The 20305-nt window shown below is 41.2% G+C and overlaps 1 protein-coding gene across 2 annotated transcripts in view; it reads left to right on the forward strand.

The window, feature by feature from the left end:
• Nucleotides 1-20305, forward strand: part of FCRL5 (Fc receptor like 5) — a 36576-nt gene that overhangs the window by 7901 nt on the left and 8370 nt on the right. The window contains exons 6-10 of one of the 2 annotated variants that reach the window (XM_010381266.2): nucleotides 67-345; nucleotides 3847-4125; nucleotides 7248-7526; nucleotides 14308-14586; nucleotides 17458-17736. In XM_010381266.2, coding sequence (XP_010379568.2) covers nucleotides 67-345; nucleotides 3847-4125; nucleotides 7248-7526; nucleotides 14308-14586; nucleotides 17458-17736 — 1395 coding nt within the window. The remainder of the gene's footprint in view (nucleotides 1-66; nucleotides 346-3846; nucleotides 4126-7247; nucleotides 7527-14307; nucleotides 14587-17457; nucleotides 17737-20305) is intronic. The other variant, XM_030936412.1, reaches the window with a different exon arrangement.

Consider the following 20305-nt stretch of genomic DNA (forward strand, 5'->3'; position numbering starts at 1 on the left):
TGGCCATGCCTTGGAATCTACAGTAAGAGGTAAAAGCAATTCTTGACTATTTTTTCTCTTGCTCAGTCCCCGCATCTCATCCTGTCCTCACTCTCAGCCCTGAAAAGGCTCTGAATTTTGAGGGAACCAAGGTGACACTTCACTGTGAAACCCAGGAAGATTCTCTGCGCACTTTGTACAGGTTTTATCATGACGGTGTTCCCCTGAGGCACAAGTCAGTCCGCTGTGAAAAGGGAGCATCCATCAGCTTCTCACTGACTACAGAGCATTCAGGGAACTACTACTGCACAGCTGACAATGGCCATGGTGCCAAGCCCAGTGAGGCTGTGAGCCTGTCAGTCACTGGTAAGCCCTGGGTTCCTGCCAATCACCCACCCCTGGCCAGGAGTCCTGTCTCACCCCGCCCTTCAGAAGTCAGCATGTACCTTCCAGTATCCTCGGTTTCTTTCTTGGGAAAACCTAATGTCCTCCTCCACTCTCTGGCTCACTGAACCAGCTGTCTGCCTCTTGAGTCTCGTTGCATTGCAATCTGGGTGTCTTCATACCCCTGCCTGATGGTGCAGTGGCTTTCTCTCCCCTGGTCACCAATTTCTGAGAAGCCAGGTGCTTTTCTTGTGCTTTCCACTTGTCCTCTGGCTCCCCAGATGCCTGATATTCATTCACTATATTATTCTCAGTAGACACAGACTCAATTTCCAGGAGCACAGAGGTATCTCCTGTTCTGTTAATATCAGACATTAATCAATAAACCAGAGGCAAAGACATGTAAGACACAAAGACAAGTCTCTGGATCATAGTTAACCCAGCATGTCCTTCTTGCTCAAGCCATTTTTGGAGTTGATTGGGCAGTAGGTAAGAAAGGCACAGGCAATGGTGGGCTTGGGGCAGGCCAGGAGAAAGTTTCACTTCTGCTTGCTTGGCTTAATGCCCTCAGAGCTATTCAGGTACCAATTCAGCTGCCAATGAATTATGGCATCAAAAGGCTTCCATTGAGCTTTGGATCTTAATTTTGAACCATCCATGCATGACTGAATGCCAGGTCCAATGTTGAAGGAGACAGTGTGATTTGGGCCTGTACTGGTGACAGAGAGTCCAGTCTTGGTTGGGCCTGGAAGCAACATCAGTTTTCTCTCCTGTAAAACAATAATACCAACTTGGAAGACAAGCAAGAATCCAGTCCCTCCCACAGGGATGTGTGAGATCATAAAGGAGAGGACCAGGGAACCCAAGGGGAGACATCAAATGACATAGAAAGAGAACAGTGTCCCTGACATTCAGAGGCCCAAGGAAAATGGAGACAGTGACATCATGATCAAACATGCTCAGAGCTGTATCAAATTCTATTCAGTGATTCATTCCTTCACCTAATAAATACTGATTGTATATATTCATGAACCAGACTTTACTGACATCTAAGGATGCATCTAAGACTACACTAACCTGGTCCTGCTCACACAGTTCATAGGGGCTAATGGCAAATGCAGACAAGTAATAGAGAAAACATCAACCTGAGGATAGAAGTGCCTGGTGGCTGCAAGAGCAGACGGAAAGGCATGCCAATCTGAATTGGGAAGAGAAAAAATTTCTTGGAAGAACTCATGTGTGAGTTGAGACCTGAGGATGAGTGGGAACATTTCAGGAGAAGAGGATTGTGGTGAGGGAGGGAGGACATGATCCAGGAACTGGAGGGGCAGTCGGTTCTTGATGATTGCGGTGTAGACTGAACAGTGGAGAAAGGTAGGATAAGATTGCAGAGAAAGGTATGGTTAGACCATACTTAGAAGCAGAGTAAGGGCTTGGGCCATATTCTGCAGGGCAATCTGGGCTCCATGAATGGTTTAAATCTTGGGGAAAACCACTCCAGCAGTACAGTGAGGAACGAGTCATAGAGCAGCCAGTTTGGGGAGCAGCCAGGAGTGAAGGGGAGGGCTCATCAAGAGAGTGTCCAGTTGGACAACACCCCCAGGCCAGTCCCAGTAGAACTGGGACTTAAGAAGGAAGGACTCTGGCCGAGGCAAGAGGCACTGTGAGAGTGTGCCCCACTGTCACCAAGGGCAGACTGTGTTCTAAGCAGAAGAGAGGGAGCTGGTTTGGATAAGTCAAAGCTAAGAGACGATGGAAGATAAAAACTGAGTCACATCCAGTGAATTTTGCCACAAAGTACTCTTTGGCAGAAGACAGAGTAGAATCAGAATACCTAGGTTTGACTGCTGCCTCTTCACTTACTAGCTGTGTGACTCACCCACTTGGGTCCTCAGCATCTTCATCTGTGAAGTAGGGACAACAATTGTACCCACCTCAATGAATTGCTTTGATGATTAAATAAGTGTCTCTCTATGTATCAATACTTACAAATTACATCCAACAAATATACACACACCAGAACTTAAAGACACCATAGTGTCATTATAACAAACATCTATTTTATTATTTTTATCATTATCACAATAATTATATTCAGAAACATGAAAATCCACTTTAGTAGATTGTTGGGGATAAAATCCAAGTTGTAATGGACAAAACATGCATATGAGATATGAGATAAAGAAGTAGAGATGTTAAAGGTAGGTCACTTCTTCCAGAAGACTGACTACAGAAAGGTGGAGAAACCGACTGTGAGGAACTTCAAATGCAAATGGGGTTGTTTTTCTATTGTCTGATGGTTTTTTTTTTTTTTTAACATGGAGCGGGTTACACACATGCAAATGGTGTTTGCAAGAAGCCAGTAGAGGTAAGAATGCTTTATCTAGGACAGAGGCAGGTGTGCACAGGATGAAGAGACAGAAGAAAATCCCCCTAGGCAGGCCAAGGAGGGCTCTTCCATGGTCTCAGGGCACAGGACGGAGTGAGGAGCTGCTGTGGGTAAGGGTGTGGTTCTGCTCGTGGAAAGACAAGGAAATTCTTTGAGAGCAACATCTCTGCACAAGAGAGGCAGATCATACAACAAGGGGAGCTGGGAGAGGAGAAAAGACAAGAGGTCTGGTGGAAAAGGAAGAGACAGGGAATGACTAGCATAGAGGACAGGGGAGCCGGTGAGAGCAGCCTGGGAAGTGGCCGGGTCACCCTGTGGGTAGGTGGAGCCTGGAGACTGTGGACTGGAGACTGAACATCTGCACTGGCGAAACATTGAATCTGTGAACCAAAACCTATCTGAGACAGGTCTCAATCAATTTGGATAGTATATTTTGCCATGGTTAAGGATATGTGCCCCGGATTCAGCTACCTGCCTTCTCCAAAGATGATTTTGAGGGTTTCAATATTTAGAGGTGAAAGGGCAGATATTGGAGAAAAAGGAAGACATTTTTTTACAAGTATGTGTAAATAACAGACAAACAGTTGCATTCTTTTGAGTCTTTGATCAGCCTTTAGCAGAATACACAATTTACATGTGAGAGGGGGCAGAGGAATAGTCAATGCTGTCTTCCTCTAGCCCAGTGAATCTGCATTTTTAAATCAGGGAAACAATCAGATATGCATTTGTCTCCTATAAGCAGGGATGACTGAAAGTTCTGTCTTTTGTCCTGCACCTGTGAAAATCAGCTATCAATTTACATTGTTAGGGTAAAACAGAACCATTTAAAACAGAACCATTTCAGGGTAAAGATAGTGGGGCCCACAAAGAAATATTTCAGTGGACAAATTTTGAGGGAGGTATGTAGCTTTTAAAAAAGTCTTTGAAGTTATCTTATTAAGGAATAAAATAAAAGGCAGGTTTGCCTGAAACAGTTCTCAGCTTGACTTTTCCCTTTGGCTTAGTGATTTGGGGTTCCCAAGATTTATTTTCCTTTTACAAAATCTCCAGCAAGCGGCAGAAACAAATCTTGACTAATTTTTTCTCTCTCTCAGTCCCTGTGTCTCATCCTGTCCTCACACTCAGCTCTGCGGAGGACCTGATTTCTGAGGGAGCCAAGGTGACACTTCACTGTGAAGCCCAGAGAGGTTCACTCCCCATCGTGTACCAGTTTCATCATGAGGATGCCGCCCTGGGGAATAGGTCGGCCCACTCTGCAAGAGGAGTGTCCATCAGCTTCTCTCTGACTGCAGAGCATTCAGGGAACTACTACTGCACAGCTAACAATGGCTTTGGCCCCCAGCGCAGTGAGGCATTGAGCCTCTCCGTCACTGGTAAGCCCTGGGTTCCTGGCAATCACCCACCCCTGGCCAAGAGTCCTCTCTCACCCAGTCCTTCAGAAGTCAGCATGTACTTTCCAGTATCGTCTGTTTCTTTCTTGGGACAACCTAATGTCCTCCTTCACTCTCTGGCTCACTGAACCTGCTGTCCACCACTTTCAGCCTTGTCTCATTGCAGTCTGGATGCCTTCCTACCCCTGCCTCATGATGCAGCAGCTTTCTCTTCCCTGCTCCTCAAATTCTGAGCAACCAATTGCTTTTCTCATGCTCTCCACTTGTCCTGTAGATCTGCCAGATGCCTGGTTTTCATTTACTAAATTATTCTTAGTAGATATAGACTCAGACTCAGTTCCCAGGAGCGCAGAAATGTCCCCTGTCTGGTTAATATCAGACATCAATGAATAACCAGATGCAATATCATGTGAGACACAAAGACAAGTCACTGGATCATGGTTAACCCAACATGTCTCCCTTGCTCAAGCCTTGTTTACAGTTGATTGGGCAGTAGGTAAGAAAGGCACAGACCGCGGCAGGCTGTGAGCAGGCCAGGAGACAGCTTCACCTCCGGTTGCTTGGCTTAATGCCCTCATGGCTATTCAAGTAGCTGGCAAATAGTTATGACATCAAAAAGGTTTCCTTTGAGCTTTGGATCTCAATTTTGAACCATCCACGTGTGGCTAAATGGCCAGGTCCAATGTTAAAGGAGACAGTGTGATTTGGGCCTATACTGGAGACAAAGAGTCCAGTGTTTGTTGGGCCTGGAAGTGGCCTCAGTTTCCTCTCTTGTAAAACAATAATACCAGCTCAGAAAACAAGCAAGAATCCAGTCCCTCCCACATGGATGTGTGAGATTATAAAGGAGAGGACCAGGGAACCCAGGGGGAGACATCAAATGACATAGAAAAAAAGCAATGTCCCTAACATTCAGAGTCCCAAGGAAAGTGGAGACAGTGACATCATGATCAAACACACTCAGAGATGTTTAAAGTCTATTCAAAGACTCACTTCTTCACCTAATAAATACTGATTGCATATATTCCATGGACCAGACTGTACTGACATCTAAGGATGCATCTAAGACTACACTAACCTGGTCCTGCCCACACAGTTCATAGGGGCTAATGGCAAATGCAGACAAGTAATAGAGAAAACATCAACCTAAAGTTAGAAGTACCTGGTGGCTACAGGAGAAGATGGAAAGGCATCCAATCCGAGCTGGGAAGCGAGAAAACAATTCTTGGAATTTGAGATAAGACCTGAAGGAGAAGGGTGCTGTGGTGAGGGAGGGAGGACACTTTCCAGGAACTGGAGAGGGGTCAGTTCTTGATGACTGAAGCATAGACAGAACAGTGGAGAAAGGAAGGACAAGGTTGGGGAAGACGACATCATTAGAACCTACTTAGAAGCAGAGTAAGGGCTTGGGTCGTATTCTGCAGGGCAATCTGGGCTTCATGAAGGTTTTAAATGTTGGGGAAAACCACTCCAGCAGTACAGTGAGGATCAGGTCATAGAGCAACCTGTTTGAGGAGCAGCCAGGAGTGAAGGAGAGAGCCCAACAAGGGAGTGTCCAGTTGGACAGAACCCCCAGTCTAGTCCCAGTAGAGGAGATGAGACATGAGAAGGAAGGCCTCTGGCCGTGGGAAAAGGCACTCACTATGAGAGTGTGCCCCACTGTCACTAAGGGTAGAACATGTTCTAAGCAGATGATACTGAGCCAGTTTGGATAAGACAAAGCTAAGAGATGATGAAAGATAAAAACTGAGTCACAGCCGGGAGCAGTGGCTCATGCCTGTAATTCCAGCACTTTGGGAGGCTGAAGGGGGGTAGATCACCTGAGGTCAGGAGTTTGAGACCAGTCTGGCCAACATGGTGAAATCCTGTATCTACTAAAAATACAAAAATTAGCCAGGTGTGGTGGCGGTCGCCTGTAATGCCAGCTACTTGGGAGGCTGAGGCAGGAGAATCGCTTGAATTCAGGAGGCAAAGTTTGCAGTGAGCTGAGATCATGCTACTGAACTCCAGCCTGGGTGACAGGGTGAGATTCCATCTTAAAACAAAACAAAAAAACTGAGTCACAGCCAATGAATTTAGCCACAAAGTACTCTTTGGCAGGAGAACACAGACTAGAACCAGAATACCTGGGTTTGACTGCTGCCTCTTCACTTACTAGCTGTGTGACTCAACCACTCGGGGCCTCAGTATTTTCATCTGTGAAATAGGGACAACAATAGTACCCACCTCATTGAATTGTTTTGATGATTAACTTAGTGTCTGTATACGTATAGATATTCACAAATTACATCTGACAAATATACACACACTAGAACTTAAAGGCACTATAGTGTCATTGTAATAAATATCTTTTTTATTTTTATCATTATCATCATTACTACATTCATAAACATGAAAAATCAGCTCTAGGAGATTATTGGGGGTAAAAACTGAGTTGTAATGGACAAAATGTGCATATGAGATATGAGATAAAGAAGTAGAAATGATAAACATAGGTCACTTCTTCCAGAAGACTGTCCACAGAAAAGTGGAGAAACCGACTGTGAGGAACTTCAAATGTAAATAAAGTTGTTTTTGTATTGTCTGATAGTTTTTCGTATATGGAGATAGTTAAACACATCAAAATGTAGTTTGGAAGAAGCCAATAGAGGTAAGGACTTCATGTCTAGGACAGAGGCAGGTGTGCACAGGTCAAGAGATGTAGGAAATTCCCCCTTGGAAAGGCCAGGCGTGGCTCTTCCATGGTTGCAGGGAAGCCTGCATGGTTGCAGGAAGAAGTGAGGAGCTGGTGCAAGTGAGTCTGGTGGTGGCAAGACAAGGAATTTCTTCCTTGAAAGTATCATCTCCTCTGCAAAAGGGAGGCAGATCACACTACATGAGAGAAGAAGAGAATATTGGTCTGCTGGAAAAATGAACAGATAGGGAAAGACCAGCATGGAGCATAGGGAAGCTGGTCAGAGAAGCCTGAGAATTTGCTTGGCTGCCCTCCAGGTAGGTGAAGCCTGGAGACGCTGGACTGGAGACTGGGCATCTGCACTGGTCAAGTGTTGAAATCTAAAGTAAGAGGCAAAAGAAACTCTTGACTCATTTTTTCTCTTCCTCAGTCCCTGTGTCTCGTCCTGCCCTCACCCTCAGCTCTGCTGAGGCCCTGACTTTTGAAGGAGCCACTGTGACACTTTACTGTGAGGTCCAGAGAGGTTCCCCACGAATCCTATACCAGTTTTATCATGAGGACGTGCCCCTGGGGAGCAACTCAACACCTTCTGTGGGAAAAGTGTCCTTCAGCTTCTCTCTGACTGCAGGACATTCAGGGAATTACTACTGCACAGCTGACAATGGCTTTGGTCCCCAGCGCAGTGAGGCGGTGAGCCTCTTTGTCACTGGTAAGTGCTGGGTTCCTGCCAATCACCCACCCCTGGCCGAGTTCCCTCTCACCCATTCCTTTAAAAATCTGTTTGCACTGTCCAGTTTCCTCCCCGAATCAACTTAATCCCCTTCTTGGCTTCCTCCTCAACTAACTAGCTGGGGTTCTCAGTCCTCATAAGTCCTGGCTCAGCCAGACCCCTAAAACAGCTCAGTAGATTCCCCAGCTTTTACCAAATGAATTTATTTATTGTATTTTCTCCTCATTACTTGTATGTTCTAACAGTATGCTGATTTTTCTTGAGGCGTAGAGCGTGTCCTACTTCTCCACTGACATTTACATATTAACTTAGCTACAAGCACAGTCTTGTAGATAAATGTTGGTCAAGACCTTAAATTCTCCAAAGGATTTCCAATCTTATGGTAGATTTGGAGAAGTCTGCTTGTGAACAAAGGGGGAAATGGCTCCCTAGGAACCAGCTCCTCAAACTTATGGAGTTTTTATGATCCCTTGTTTTCTAACCCGCTAAAATCAGTATCATTTTATTGCATTATTTTAAAAAACTGTTGTTGAAGTATGACATACATTCAAGAAACGTGTGCAAATTATATGTGTATGATTTGGTGTCTTTTTAGGAGCTAAGTTGCTTCTGTTTTTACTTGAATCTTTGTTTAGCAGAAACTGGGGGAAAGTTTATTTTCTTTTCAGAGAATCAAAATGGTATGATAGAAAAATCTTGAGCCTGATGTGTCAGACATGCCCCTAGTATAACTTGCTGAGTAAAGAGGTTATTTTTCAAATGTAAATGTTCTGAGACTACTCCAAAGTCAGAGCCAAATCTATCTAGGAAGCTTCTAGGCTTCACGCATTCTGTATCCCATTACCATGTTTTTATCCATGCTTTACTTTCTTCTCATATTTAGCAGCATCTTAAGCCTCTTCATTTTCTGTTTCTTCACTGTCACCCTTAATGCCAGTGGAATGTAAGCTTCATGAGAACAGAACTGCATCCATCTTGGTCTCCACAACATCCCTGTGCCTACTCAGTGTTTGGAACACAGTAGGTCCTCAGTCAACATTTGTAATTTAGTGGACAGATGATATGACAGGATGGTAAGAGGGGATTTTTTAAAATCATCTACCAAAGCCCAAGAGGAAAAAAACCAAAGCTATTTTAGAAATGAAATACCAACTTGAAGCAGTAAGACTAGAATGGATACCTTTGAAAACCTTTAATTGAATGAAGAATCAATTTGAGAAAACAATACAGAATGCAAAGTAGAAAGATACAGAAATAAAGGCAAAAATTATAATATGGAAATCAGACAATGGAGCCCCCCAGTTATCCAGTTATGTCGATAATTAAAGTGGAGACCTTCAGAAAATTGAACTGAAGGGTAAAATGAAACTCAAAGATGTAGTAGAAATGGTTGAGAAGTAAAGAAAACTTGAATATGTAGATCAGAACATATATGTTGATGAAGTTATTGACCTTTGAGGTTAAAAATATATGTATGTGTTTATGATTATGGGGAAAAAAGCAGTCATCTCAGAAAGAAAAATACCAAGTTAGTCTTAGACTTTGCAGAGCACGCAATACCAAAGAGAGAGGAGTGATGTCCAGACTTGGACCTCCGAGGGAGGAATAATAACTGAAAATTTTATATCAAATCGAAAAGGCATTGTCAAAAATACAAGGATTCAGGAAACTGAGAATGCACTAAGCCTTCTTGAAAAATCACCTAATGACAAAATCCAGCCCAACAAGATGTAAATGAAGATAAAGGACACATAATGAGGAAACTGCACTATGACTTGTTCTCAACCCCAGTTGCACATTAGACTCGTCAAAGACCTTTGTAAAAGACACATTACTAAGCCCCTCTCCAGACTAATTCAATTCAGAATCTCACAGACGGGGCCACAGAATCAATATTTTTTGACAAAACCTCAGGTGAGAATGTTGTGTGGACAAGATTGGAAACCACTGATTTAGATATAGAAACAAAGGCTAATCAACTGTGAGAATTATGGTCACAGAATAGAAAGTAACTATTATAAACACTGAAAACGTAAAAAAAAATATGTGACAAAGAAAAATCCGTTGGTCAGAGGAAGGAGAGGAAGTAAAGGAACAATCATTTTCTCATGATTATTATTATTTCAGAGTAAACTGTGAATTATTTCATAATTCAATTAGAACAGGCGGTTTAAAAATTAGTGACATTTCAAAATGTTCATTTTGTAAATCATTTCTGAATACTTTGTCAACAGTAACTCATCATTAATGGCTTATATTTCACTAAAATTCCATGGAAAACCAACTAGTAGCCTGTAGGGTCACATAGGATGGAACAAGTGAATTCTTTGAGTGAAGCAACCATAGATATTAGGACTGACCAAAAAATAAATAATAAAAATAAACCTGTGCATTGATATGATCATAAATGATCAGGGAAAGAAGAAACGGGAACTCTCATACAAGAGAGTACAAGTTATTACAAGTGTAAATTGGTTCAACCTTTTCTTCTTAATTGACACATTGTAATTGTGTGTATTTATGGAAGTACAATTTGATGTTTTGATACATATACATGGTATTTAATGATCAAATTAGGATGTTTAATGTACCCATCATCTCATGCATTTATCATTTCTTTGGGATAAAAACATTCAAAAGCCTCTCTTCCAGCTTTTTTGTAATATATTGTAACTGACTGTTAACCATCATCACCCTACTGTCCAATAGAACAGAATTTATTCCTCCTGTCTAATTATAACTTTGTACCCGTTGAACAACTTCTCCCTATCCTCCTCTTCCCTGTCACCTCCCCAGTCTCTGATAACCACAGTTCCACTCTCTCCTTCCATAGTATCAACTTTGGTTTTTTTATATTCAAAATATGAGTGAAATAATGCAGTATCAGTCTTTTCGTGCCTGCCTAATTTCATTCTCCAGGACATCCTCCAGGTGTTTTCATATTGCTGCAAATCACAGGATTTTATTATTTTTTATGGCTGAATACTATTCCATTGTGTATACATACCACATTTTATTTATCTATTCATCTGTTGGTGGACACTTAGATTGCTTGTATATCTTGGCTGTTGTGAATAGTGCTGCAGTAAACTTGAGAGTGCAGATATCTCTTCAACATAGCGACTTTATTTCCCTTGAATATCCACCCAGCAGTGAAATTGCTGGATAATATGGTAGTTCTATTTTTATTTTATTGAGAAACTTCTATGTTGTTTCGTGTAGTGACTGTACTAATTTACAATGCCACCAGCAATATAAGGGTTGTCTTCTCCACAACCTAACCAACACTTGTTTTCTTTTGACTTTTCGATAACAGTCATTCTAACTGGAGTGAGGTCATACCTCATTGGGGTTTTAATTGTATATCCCAATAATCAGTGATATTGACCATTTTTTTCATGTACCTGTTGTCCATTTTATGTCTTCTTTAAAGAAATGTCTGTTAAAGTCTTTTGCCCATTTTTTAATCATCTTGTTTGGTTTTTCCTGTTGAGTTGTTAAAGTTCTTTATATATTCTGGATATTAACACGTCAGACATATACTTGGCAAATATTTTCTTCTGTCCTATAAGTTGTCTTTTTACTCTGTTAATTGTTTCCTTTGATGTGCAAATTATTTTCAGCTTGATATAATACCACTTGTCTAATATTTGCTTTTGTTGTCTGTACTTTTGTGTTTTAAAAGGTCCAGTCTTTTAGAAGAACAATTAGACATTATGTGTTATTAAAGTGTTTGTATACTTCATCCCAGAAATTCTAAGAATTTATCCTAAGAAATGCATGTGTAAATATACAAAAATATGTCTACAGAATTACTTAATGCCACATTACTTGACATTTAAGAAACAACAACATCCCAAACATCCATTAATGGGAAAATGCTTAAATGTATTATAGCATATCTATACATTGGAATACTTTGTCATTGTTAAGAATAATCAGGTAGGCCGGGCAAGGTGGCTCACGCTTGTAATCCCAGCACTTTGGGAGGCCGAGGTGGGCAGATCACCTGAGGTTGGGAGTTCAAGACCAGTCTGACCAACATGGAGAAATCCCGTCTCTACTAAAAATACAAAATTAGCCGGGTATGGTCGTACATGCCTGTGATCCCAGCTACCTGGGAGGCTGAGGCAGGAGAATCGCTTCAACCCAGGCGGCGGAGGTTGTGCTGAGCCAAGATCGCGCCATTGCATTCCAGCCTGGGCAACAAGAGCGAAATTCTGACTCAAAAAAAAAAAAAAAAAAAAAAAAAAAAAAAAAAAAAAGAATAACCAGGTAATATATTTCCAAAACTATCAAGTTGTAAATTTAAAAGTTGTACTTTATTGTGTCTAAATTATGCTTTAATAAATATGAGATTTAAAAGTTAGTGATGTAGATTTTTAAGTAATACCACAGAAAGATGTCCATAATGTATTGCTAAGGGGAAAAAGCAGGTTGTAGACCAGTATGTTATTGTGATCCCATGCATGTATGTGCTTCTAATGTATCTATTTGTCTATGAGTGTACTTATACATAGAAAAGATCTAGAAAGTATCACCAAATACTCCACAGAAGTAATTTCTGAAAAAATAAAGAAAATGGTAAAACTTTTTATTTTTACTTAGATAATTCTGTAAAGTTTGATTTTATTAAATGAAGAACTGGGTTTTTCTTTCTTTCTTTCTTTCTTTTTTTTTTTTTTCAGTAGTTTTGGGGATCAGGTGGTGTTTGGTTACATGAGTAAGTTCTTTAGTAGTAATTTCTGAGATTTTTGTGCACTCATTACCAGAGCAGTGTACACTGAACCCAGTGTGTAGTACTTTATCCCTTACCCCACTCTCACTATTCCAATGGATCCCCAGAATCTATTATATTATTCTTATGCCTTTGTGTCCTCATAGCTTAAGCCCCACTGAGAAATGGAACATACAATGTTTGGTTTTCCATTCCTGAGTTACTTAGAATAATGGTCTCCAACTCCATCCAGGTTGCTGTGAATGCCATTATTTTGTTCCTTTTTATGGCTGAGTAGTATTCCACAGCACACACACACAAATACAGACACACACGTGCATATATATCACATTTTCTTTATCCACTCCTTAATTGATGGGCATTTGGGCTGGTTCTATAGTTTGCAATCATGAGTTGTGCTGCTATAAACACGTTTGTAAAAGTGTCTTTTTCATATAACGACTTCTTTTCCTCTGGGTAGATATCCAGCAGTGGGACTGCTGAATGAAATGGTAGTTCTACTTTTAGTTCTTTAAGGAATCTCCATACTGTTTTCCATAGTGGTTGTAATAGTTTACATTCCCACCAGCAGTGTAAAAGTGTTCTCTTTACACCACATTCATGCCAACATCTATTATTTTTTGTTTTTTTAATTATGACCATCCTTGCAGGAGTAAAGTAGTATCACATTGTGGTTGTGATTTGAATTTCCTTGATAGTGATGTTAAGCATGTTTACCTGTTTGTTGGCAATTTGTGTATCTTCTTTTGAAATAGTCTATTCATGTCCTTTGCCCAGTTTTTGATGTGATTGCTTGTTTTTTCCTGATTATTTGTTTGAGTTCTTTGTTGATTCTGGATACTGGTCCCATATCAGATGCATAGTCTGTGGATATTTTCTCCCACTCTGTGGGTTGTCTGTTTACTCTGCTGATTGTTTCTTTTGCTGTGCAGAAGCTTTTTAGTTTAATTCAGACCCGTCTATTTATTATTGTTTTTGTTGCATTTGCTTTGGGTTCTTGGTCATAAACTCTTTGCCTAAGCCAATGTCTAGAAGAGTTTTTTTTTAATGTATGTTCCAGAGTTTATATGGATTTGGGTCTTAGATTTATGTCTTTGATCCATCTTGAGTTGATTTTTGTATAAGGTGAGAGAGGAGGATCCAGTTTCATTCTTCTACATGTGGCTTGCCAATGATCCCAGCACCATTTGTTGCATAGGATGTCCTTTCCTCACTTTACGTTTTTGTTCCTTTATCAAAGATCAGTTGGCTGTAAGTATTTGGCTTTATTTCTGTGTTCTCTCCTTCTATTGGTCTACCTGTCTGTTTTTATACCAGTACCATGCTGTTCTGGTAACTATAGCCTTGTAGTATAGTTCAAAGTCGGGTAATGTGATGCCTCCACATTTGTTCTTTTTGCTTAGTCTTGCTTTGGCTATGTAGGCTCTTTTTTTGTTCCATATGAATATGAGGGGTGCTTTTTCTAGTTCTGTGAAGAATTATGGTGGTGTTTTGATGGGAATTGCATTGAATTTATAGATTGCTTTTGGTAGATGGCCATTTTCACAATATTGATTCTACCCATCCATGAGAATGGGATGTGTTTCCATTTGACTGTGTCATCTACGATTTCTTTCAGCAATGTTTTGTAGTTTTTCTTATAGATATCTTTCACTTACTTGTGAAGGTGTATTTCTAAGTATTTTATTTTTTTGTAGGTGTCATAAAAAAGTTTGAATTTTTTATTTGATTCTCAACTTGGTCACTGTTGGTATATAGCAGTGCTACTGATTTATGTACATTGATTTTGTATCCTGAAACTTTACTGAGTTCATTTATCAAATCTAAGACCTTTTTGGATGAGTCTTTAGGGTTTCCTAGGTATACAATCATATAATCACTGAACAGCAACAGTTTGACTTCTTTCTCTTTACCAATTTGGATGTTCTTTATTTCTTTCTCTTGTCTGATTGTTCTGGCTAAGACAAAGAGCTGTTTTTAATTTTAAAAATGCATGTGTCCCTAACTCATTTTCTCTCTCAGTTCCAGTGTCTCGCCCCATCCTCACCCTCAGGGTTCCCAGGGCCCAGGCTGTGGTGGGGGACCTGCTGGAGCTTTGCTGTGAGGCCCTGAGAGGCTCTCCCCCGATCATGTACTGGTTTTATCATGAGGATGTCACCCTGGGGAGCAGCTCAGTCCCCTCTGGAGGAGAAGCCTCTTTCAACCTCTCTCTGACTGCAGAACATTCTGGAAACTACTCATGTGAGGCCAACAATGGCCTGGTGGCCCAGCACAGTGATACAATATCACTCAGTGTTATAGGTAAGTTGACCTAACCAGCAGCACAAAAAGAAACAGACCATCTCCCCCAACTTTACCAGTAGCAAAAATCGGAGGAACAGTTTCTAGAGCCATTTGCTGTGTGACATCCTGTCAGGCTTGGTGCCTATACAGCCTCCATCTCTGAGTTTTCTTTCCTACACGTTCAGGAACTTGCACCTTCCCTTCCCTTGCTGTACTTTTCCTGCTAGCAGCAGTCCAGCCACCATTACCAAAATTACCCTAACATACAACTAAAGGCTTTCAAAATACAAACTATATTCTCGCCAACAATGAGACTAAGAAAGAAAGTTATAAACTTCTCTGTGCTTCACCTTGGAAGAGATTTAATTGTGGTTTTCTCTGTCTGCAAATCAATAAAAAGGCCAACACAATTCTCTTATTGGCTCACACATTTCTCTCTAGCCTCTCCTGCCCCTGTCCCAGAGTGGCTTGGGTTCCCACCCAAGACCATTGTTAGAAGACATCATTCTTCTGCCTCCTTACCTGTTCTTGTTCCATTCAGCAACATCATGATCTTCCATGCATCCTTGTCACAGGCTGACTCCTAGTTATGTCCACTCTCAGTGAAGGCTTTGGCACCTTCAGTCTTCCTCCATACCCCACAATCTGCCATCATTTCATGACTCTCATGGCCACATGTATGACCCCCTTAACATCATGGCCTGTCCTCTCCACACCAGTCAGCCACTCCCACATACATACACTACTTCATCTCCAAAAGGACAATTTTAAGCCCTTATGATCTGACAACGACCCCCTATCCTTCTGCTTGAGTCAGCTCCTCCTATCTCTATTGTTCTCAGACCTCAACAGAACCCCCAGGTCATTAATACCTCTACTTCTTCCCTACTCCACTAGACAATAACCCCCTCCACTCCCACCACCAAATTGAGTGTCTAGCTCTGTATCCACCCAGTAACTCATCTCTCCTTTTCCTAAAATATAGAGGAGAGGACTCTCTTCCCTACAGGTGAACATCTCCATCTGGTCTGCAGATTTCATCATTTTGTGCGTTCTCAGAAGCTATACAACTGATTATTCCTTTCTCTTCTGTGGCCCCTAACATCTCCTTCTCTGTAGGATCCTTCGCACTGGCATTTAACATGCTATGTCTCTCCCATATCCAAGGAAAACCCTCTCTTGGTCCCACTTGTGCCTCCATACACTACCCCTTCATGACTAAACTTCCAAAAATAGTCAGCTACCCAGGTTGTCCCCATGTCCTCATTATCCACTAGGCTCTAATCTACTACGTTTTTCCAACCTCTCCACCAAAATGCTTCTCACAAAGGTCACCGATGACCTCCAAGGCTTTGAATCCAATGGCCATTTTTCAATCCTCATCTTCCTTGACATCTCAGATATATTCCATGTTGTTTACCATTTCTTCCTCTTGAAACCCTCCCTTCAGTGAATCCATCTTCTTCTGGCTCTCTTTTCTCCCTGGCCACTTCTTCTCAGTCTTCTTATGTGACGTATCTCCACTCAAATATCTCAAAAGCACCTCAATCTGAGTATCTCTAAAACTGAACTGCTGACATTCCCCTCCTCTTTCAAGGGTTCCTACCTCTGTGAAACACATCTCTCCTCAACAGATACACAAAGCAGGAATGGAGGAGACTTCCTCAACATTTCTCTTCCTCACCCCTCACAGCCAGTTAGTCATTAAGTCCTGTTGATTTGACTTCCTAAATATTTCTTGAGTCTCTATCTCTACCACCTCTATCTAGACAAATCCATCATCATTTTGACTACTGCAATGCTACTCATCTACCCCTCAATTCCACTTCCATTCCACCACAGTCCATTTCGTGCACAGAGGTCAAAATGGTCTTTTAAAAGGGACAAATTTGATCATCTCACACCCCTGCATGGATAGACTTATAGACTTCCCATTGTTCTGTGAAGAAGGATCAAAATCCTTTCATGGCTTATGAAGTCCAGCCTAGATCTCCAGTATCCTATTTCACAGTAGTTTGCAGACTCTTCTCAGTGTGATGCTACTTTATTTCAATAATTCAAATGTGCCAGTCTTATTCCCAATTCAGGGCCTTTGCACACACTGTTTGCCTGCCTGTTGTACTCTCCACCTCCCTCTTCAACTGGCTAATTTCAATGTTAATTTCAAAGGTCATTTTGTGAGGAAGCTGTCCCTGACTAACACATACATTTCATAGTACCCTGTCCTTTATCAATTATCAAAGTTTTAATTCTAATTTACTATATTTTTATTTAACTGCTGCCTCTCATCCTTCTAGATTGTAGGCTCTATGAGAGCAGGAACTATGTCTTTCCCATCATTGATTCCCTAGCATATCATGCCATTCTTGGAACTTATTAAATCTCAATTAATTTTTATTTTTGCTCAATTTTTAAAAAAATTCTTGTTCAATTAATTTTTGATGGATAAATGAATATAAAAATGAGCAAATAACTTGACAATACTCATTCTCTTGTGGGCCCTATTTCTGATGCAGCCCAGATGCAATTACATCCCTGGTGATGTAAGCAGCAAGTCTCTCCTGTTCTTCATTTTCTGTTGAACTGATTTCTCCTTTCTCCAATTGCCTTTTGACTTCTAAGACATCTGAGTTTCAGTTTAATATTTGTTTTCACATTCCTCGAACACATTTGAGTTTGTATATTCCAGTATTCCAAGCTGTTTGTAGCACTACTATAGCACTACACAAATGTTATTCTTTCTGGAGATCTGAAAATATTGCTGAGTTTTGAGTAACATCACAAGGGCATTAAAAGTAGAGAAAAACATTTTTCCATTTGAAATGTCTTTAGCATGAAGGAATATATTTTAGCAGAAGCAGCTGATAGATAACATTTTTCCTCCCTCAGTTCCAGTGTCTCGTCCCATCCTCACCTTCAGGGCTCCCAGGGCCCAGGCTGTAGTGGGGGACCTGCTGGAGCTTCACTGTGAGGCCCTGAGAGGCTCCTCCCCAATCCTGTACGGGTTTTATCATGAAGATGTCACCCTGGGTAAGATCTCAGCCCCCTCCGGAGGAGGAGCCTCCTTCAACCTCTCTCTGACTACAGAACATTCTGGAATCTACTCCTGTGAGGCGGACAATGGTCTGGAGGCCCAGCGCAGTGAGATGGTGACACTGAAAGTTGCAGGTGAGTGGGTCCTGCCCACCAGCAGCACAGCCGAGAACTGACTGTGCCTGCTCTCCCCACAGCTTAAAATGGAGCCAGAGAGCTCCTCAGGGCTGTTTGCTTATGTGGCATCCCAGCACACTTCCTGCCTGCAGAACCTCCCTGTGAAGGTCTGGGATCCTTTGTGGTATGGTTCCAGGCATCTGAAGTTTCCCAGCAGTCTTCTTGAATGTGATCAAAGCACCTCACTAAAATTGCAAATAAGAATTTTTTAGAACATAAACTACATTCTGAACTGAAACTATTATACGAAAGTGAGACCAAAGAATTCTGAGTATATGTTTCTCTGCCCTAGAAAAGATTAGGTCATTTCTTGTCCAGATTCTTCTCTCATTGACTTCCAACAAACCTCTACTCTTGAGTTTCTTACATTACTGGGGATGTAAATGTTCCTTACATTTCCACATTAAAAATCCTATGTGAACATGAGCTATGTGCACAGCCCTTCAAGAGACACACTCGGTGATCTTTAAAGCAAGGGACACAGGTGGCCAGGGCAGAGAAGGGGGAGCAGGATAATGTGGAATGGAAATGGACACCCATCAACCAAATTCCTCTATTCTCGAAGCTCTTCTTTGATCTCTTGCAATTAAGTGTAATAACCCAAGGAAAGCTGCTTCTAGTGAGCTTTGAATCTTTTTGGTGATGACCTCCTACAAGCCAAACTTTGAAACCCCTGTTTAGAGAGACCTGGTGTTTAGCAAAAGTATACTAAGGGGTGTTGAGATGAATGTTCTAGACTTGGCTCTGAAGATAACTAGACAATTGTCTATATTGCATGACATTGACTAAGCACATTTTCCCATAACGACATCAATTTCCACACCCATAAAGTGGGAAAATCAGACTAGATGAAAATCATGATCATCCCTTGTCCTAGAATTCTATGATTTTGGTAGACTTACAGACTCATAGAAGGAGATGTGCAAAAGTAAAAGCAGGTTGTACCTGCTCCTGGAGTATATCCTGGAGAAACAGGAGACCATACAATGGTATGCAATCACCATTCCAGTCATGTAAAGCAAAATATACACTGACGCGCTTATTCCCTTTGGCAAGATGCCTGGGTATCATAAGGAATAGACAGAGCCACATAAGCAGGTTGATCTGGGCATGCTAACCCAGGCTCCAGCATCTCACAAGGTAGCCGGTGAAACCATCTCATTGTTATCCAGGAGGTGATGACTTCAGATTTGGGTTTTCCCATTCAGTCAGCTCATTCTTCTTCCCCCATCAGCAGCACCAGCCTCAACCAATTTTCCTGAGATTTGCAGGGGCTCTTCCCACACAGTTTATACACCTATCCCTTAGAGCCAGCACACAGGCATGCACCACAGACCAAGGGCTGCTCTATCTCTCCTCACAACAGCAAGTCAATACATCATACCTCCCACATTCTGTACTTATGATTTCATGATTTTCTGCTCATCCTCACTCCCTTCTTTCCCTGTCACAAATGCATGTTATTTCTGCTGCTGCTGCTGTTATCACAGCTAAAGGGTTTCTTGCCCAGCCTGAATAAATTGTGTCTGAATCCTGAAACTAGGACACAGGTCATAGGGATCAGGAACTGCCACAAAAGGAAATATTATTTCTTATTATCATCATGACCAATGTCATCATCATCAACACTCACTGAGCCTTCACCAGGTTCCAGGCTCTGTGCTAAATGCTTAATATGCAATATCTCATTTAATCATTAAGATAAACCTGTGAGGATAAATTTTAAGCCATTGTATTCCCTATTTGCAGAAAAGAAACTGAGGTTTAGAGAAGTGTAGTAACTAACTTGTAGTAACACAGTTAGGCAGGGTAAAGCCAGGTTGAAGCATGGTCCTCTCTAACTCTTAACATTAGTTTGAAACATGATGACATTTCCTCATCCATTGTGGCCACTTTTTAACACAGCATTTTAGTTTTTAGTAATTTGTTATTCTGAAAGAACACATGAATCTTTGTGATGAAAAAAAATCAAATAATACAAAAGGGCCAATGTTGAAAAGTAAAGGTATCTTTCTACCTGCTTATAATCACTTCATATGCACATACTCTCCAGACATAACCACTGTTAATTGTTTCATGTGTATGCTTCTAGAAATATTCTACAAACCTAAAGGTGTCTAATTTTTACAAAGCTAGAATAATATTATACATATAGTTATGCCAGTTGCATTTTTTTAACTTAAAAATACATCCTGACTTTTGTTTAAGAAGTGCATCTTGGATATCATTCATATTTCATTACCCAATCTAGTAGGTGGTCTCTAATTTTCACCTCTTATAAAAATGCTACAATAGAAATTCCTGTAAAAATATATTGGCATATTTTATGTCAGTATCGCTAAAGGAGATGGCCCTAGAAGTAGGACTTGAACTCCTGGGCTCAAGTGATCCTCCTGCCTCAGACTCCCAAATCGCTGGGATTACAGGCATGAGCCACTACACCTGGCCCGCTAGAAGTAGATTTGTTGGTCAAAGTTTATGTTCACTTTAAATTTTTAGATATTGCCAAATTGCCATTCAAGGAAGT

Source organism: Rhinopithecus roxellana, chromosome 8 (assembly GCF_007565055.1).
Source record: "Rhinopithecus roxellana isolate Shanxi Qingling chromosome 8, ASM756505v1, whole genome shotgun sequence".
NCBI classification, from domain to species: domain Eukaryota; kingdom Metazoa; phylum Chordata; class Mammalia; order Primates; family Cercopithecidae; genus Rhinopithecus; species Rhinopithecus roxellana.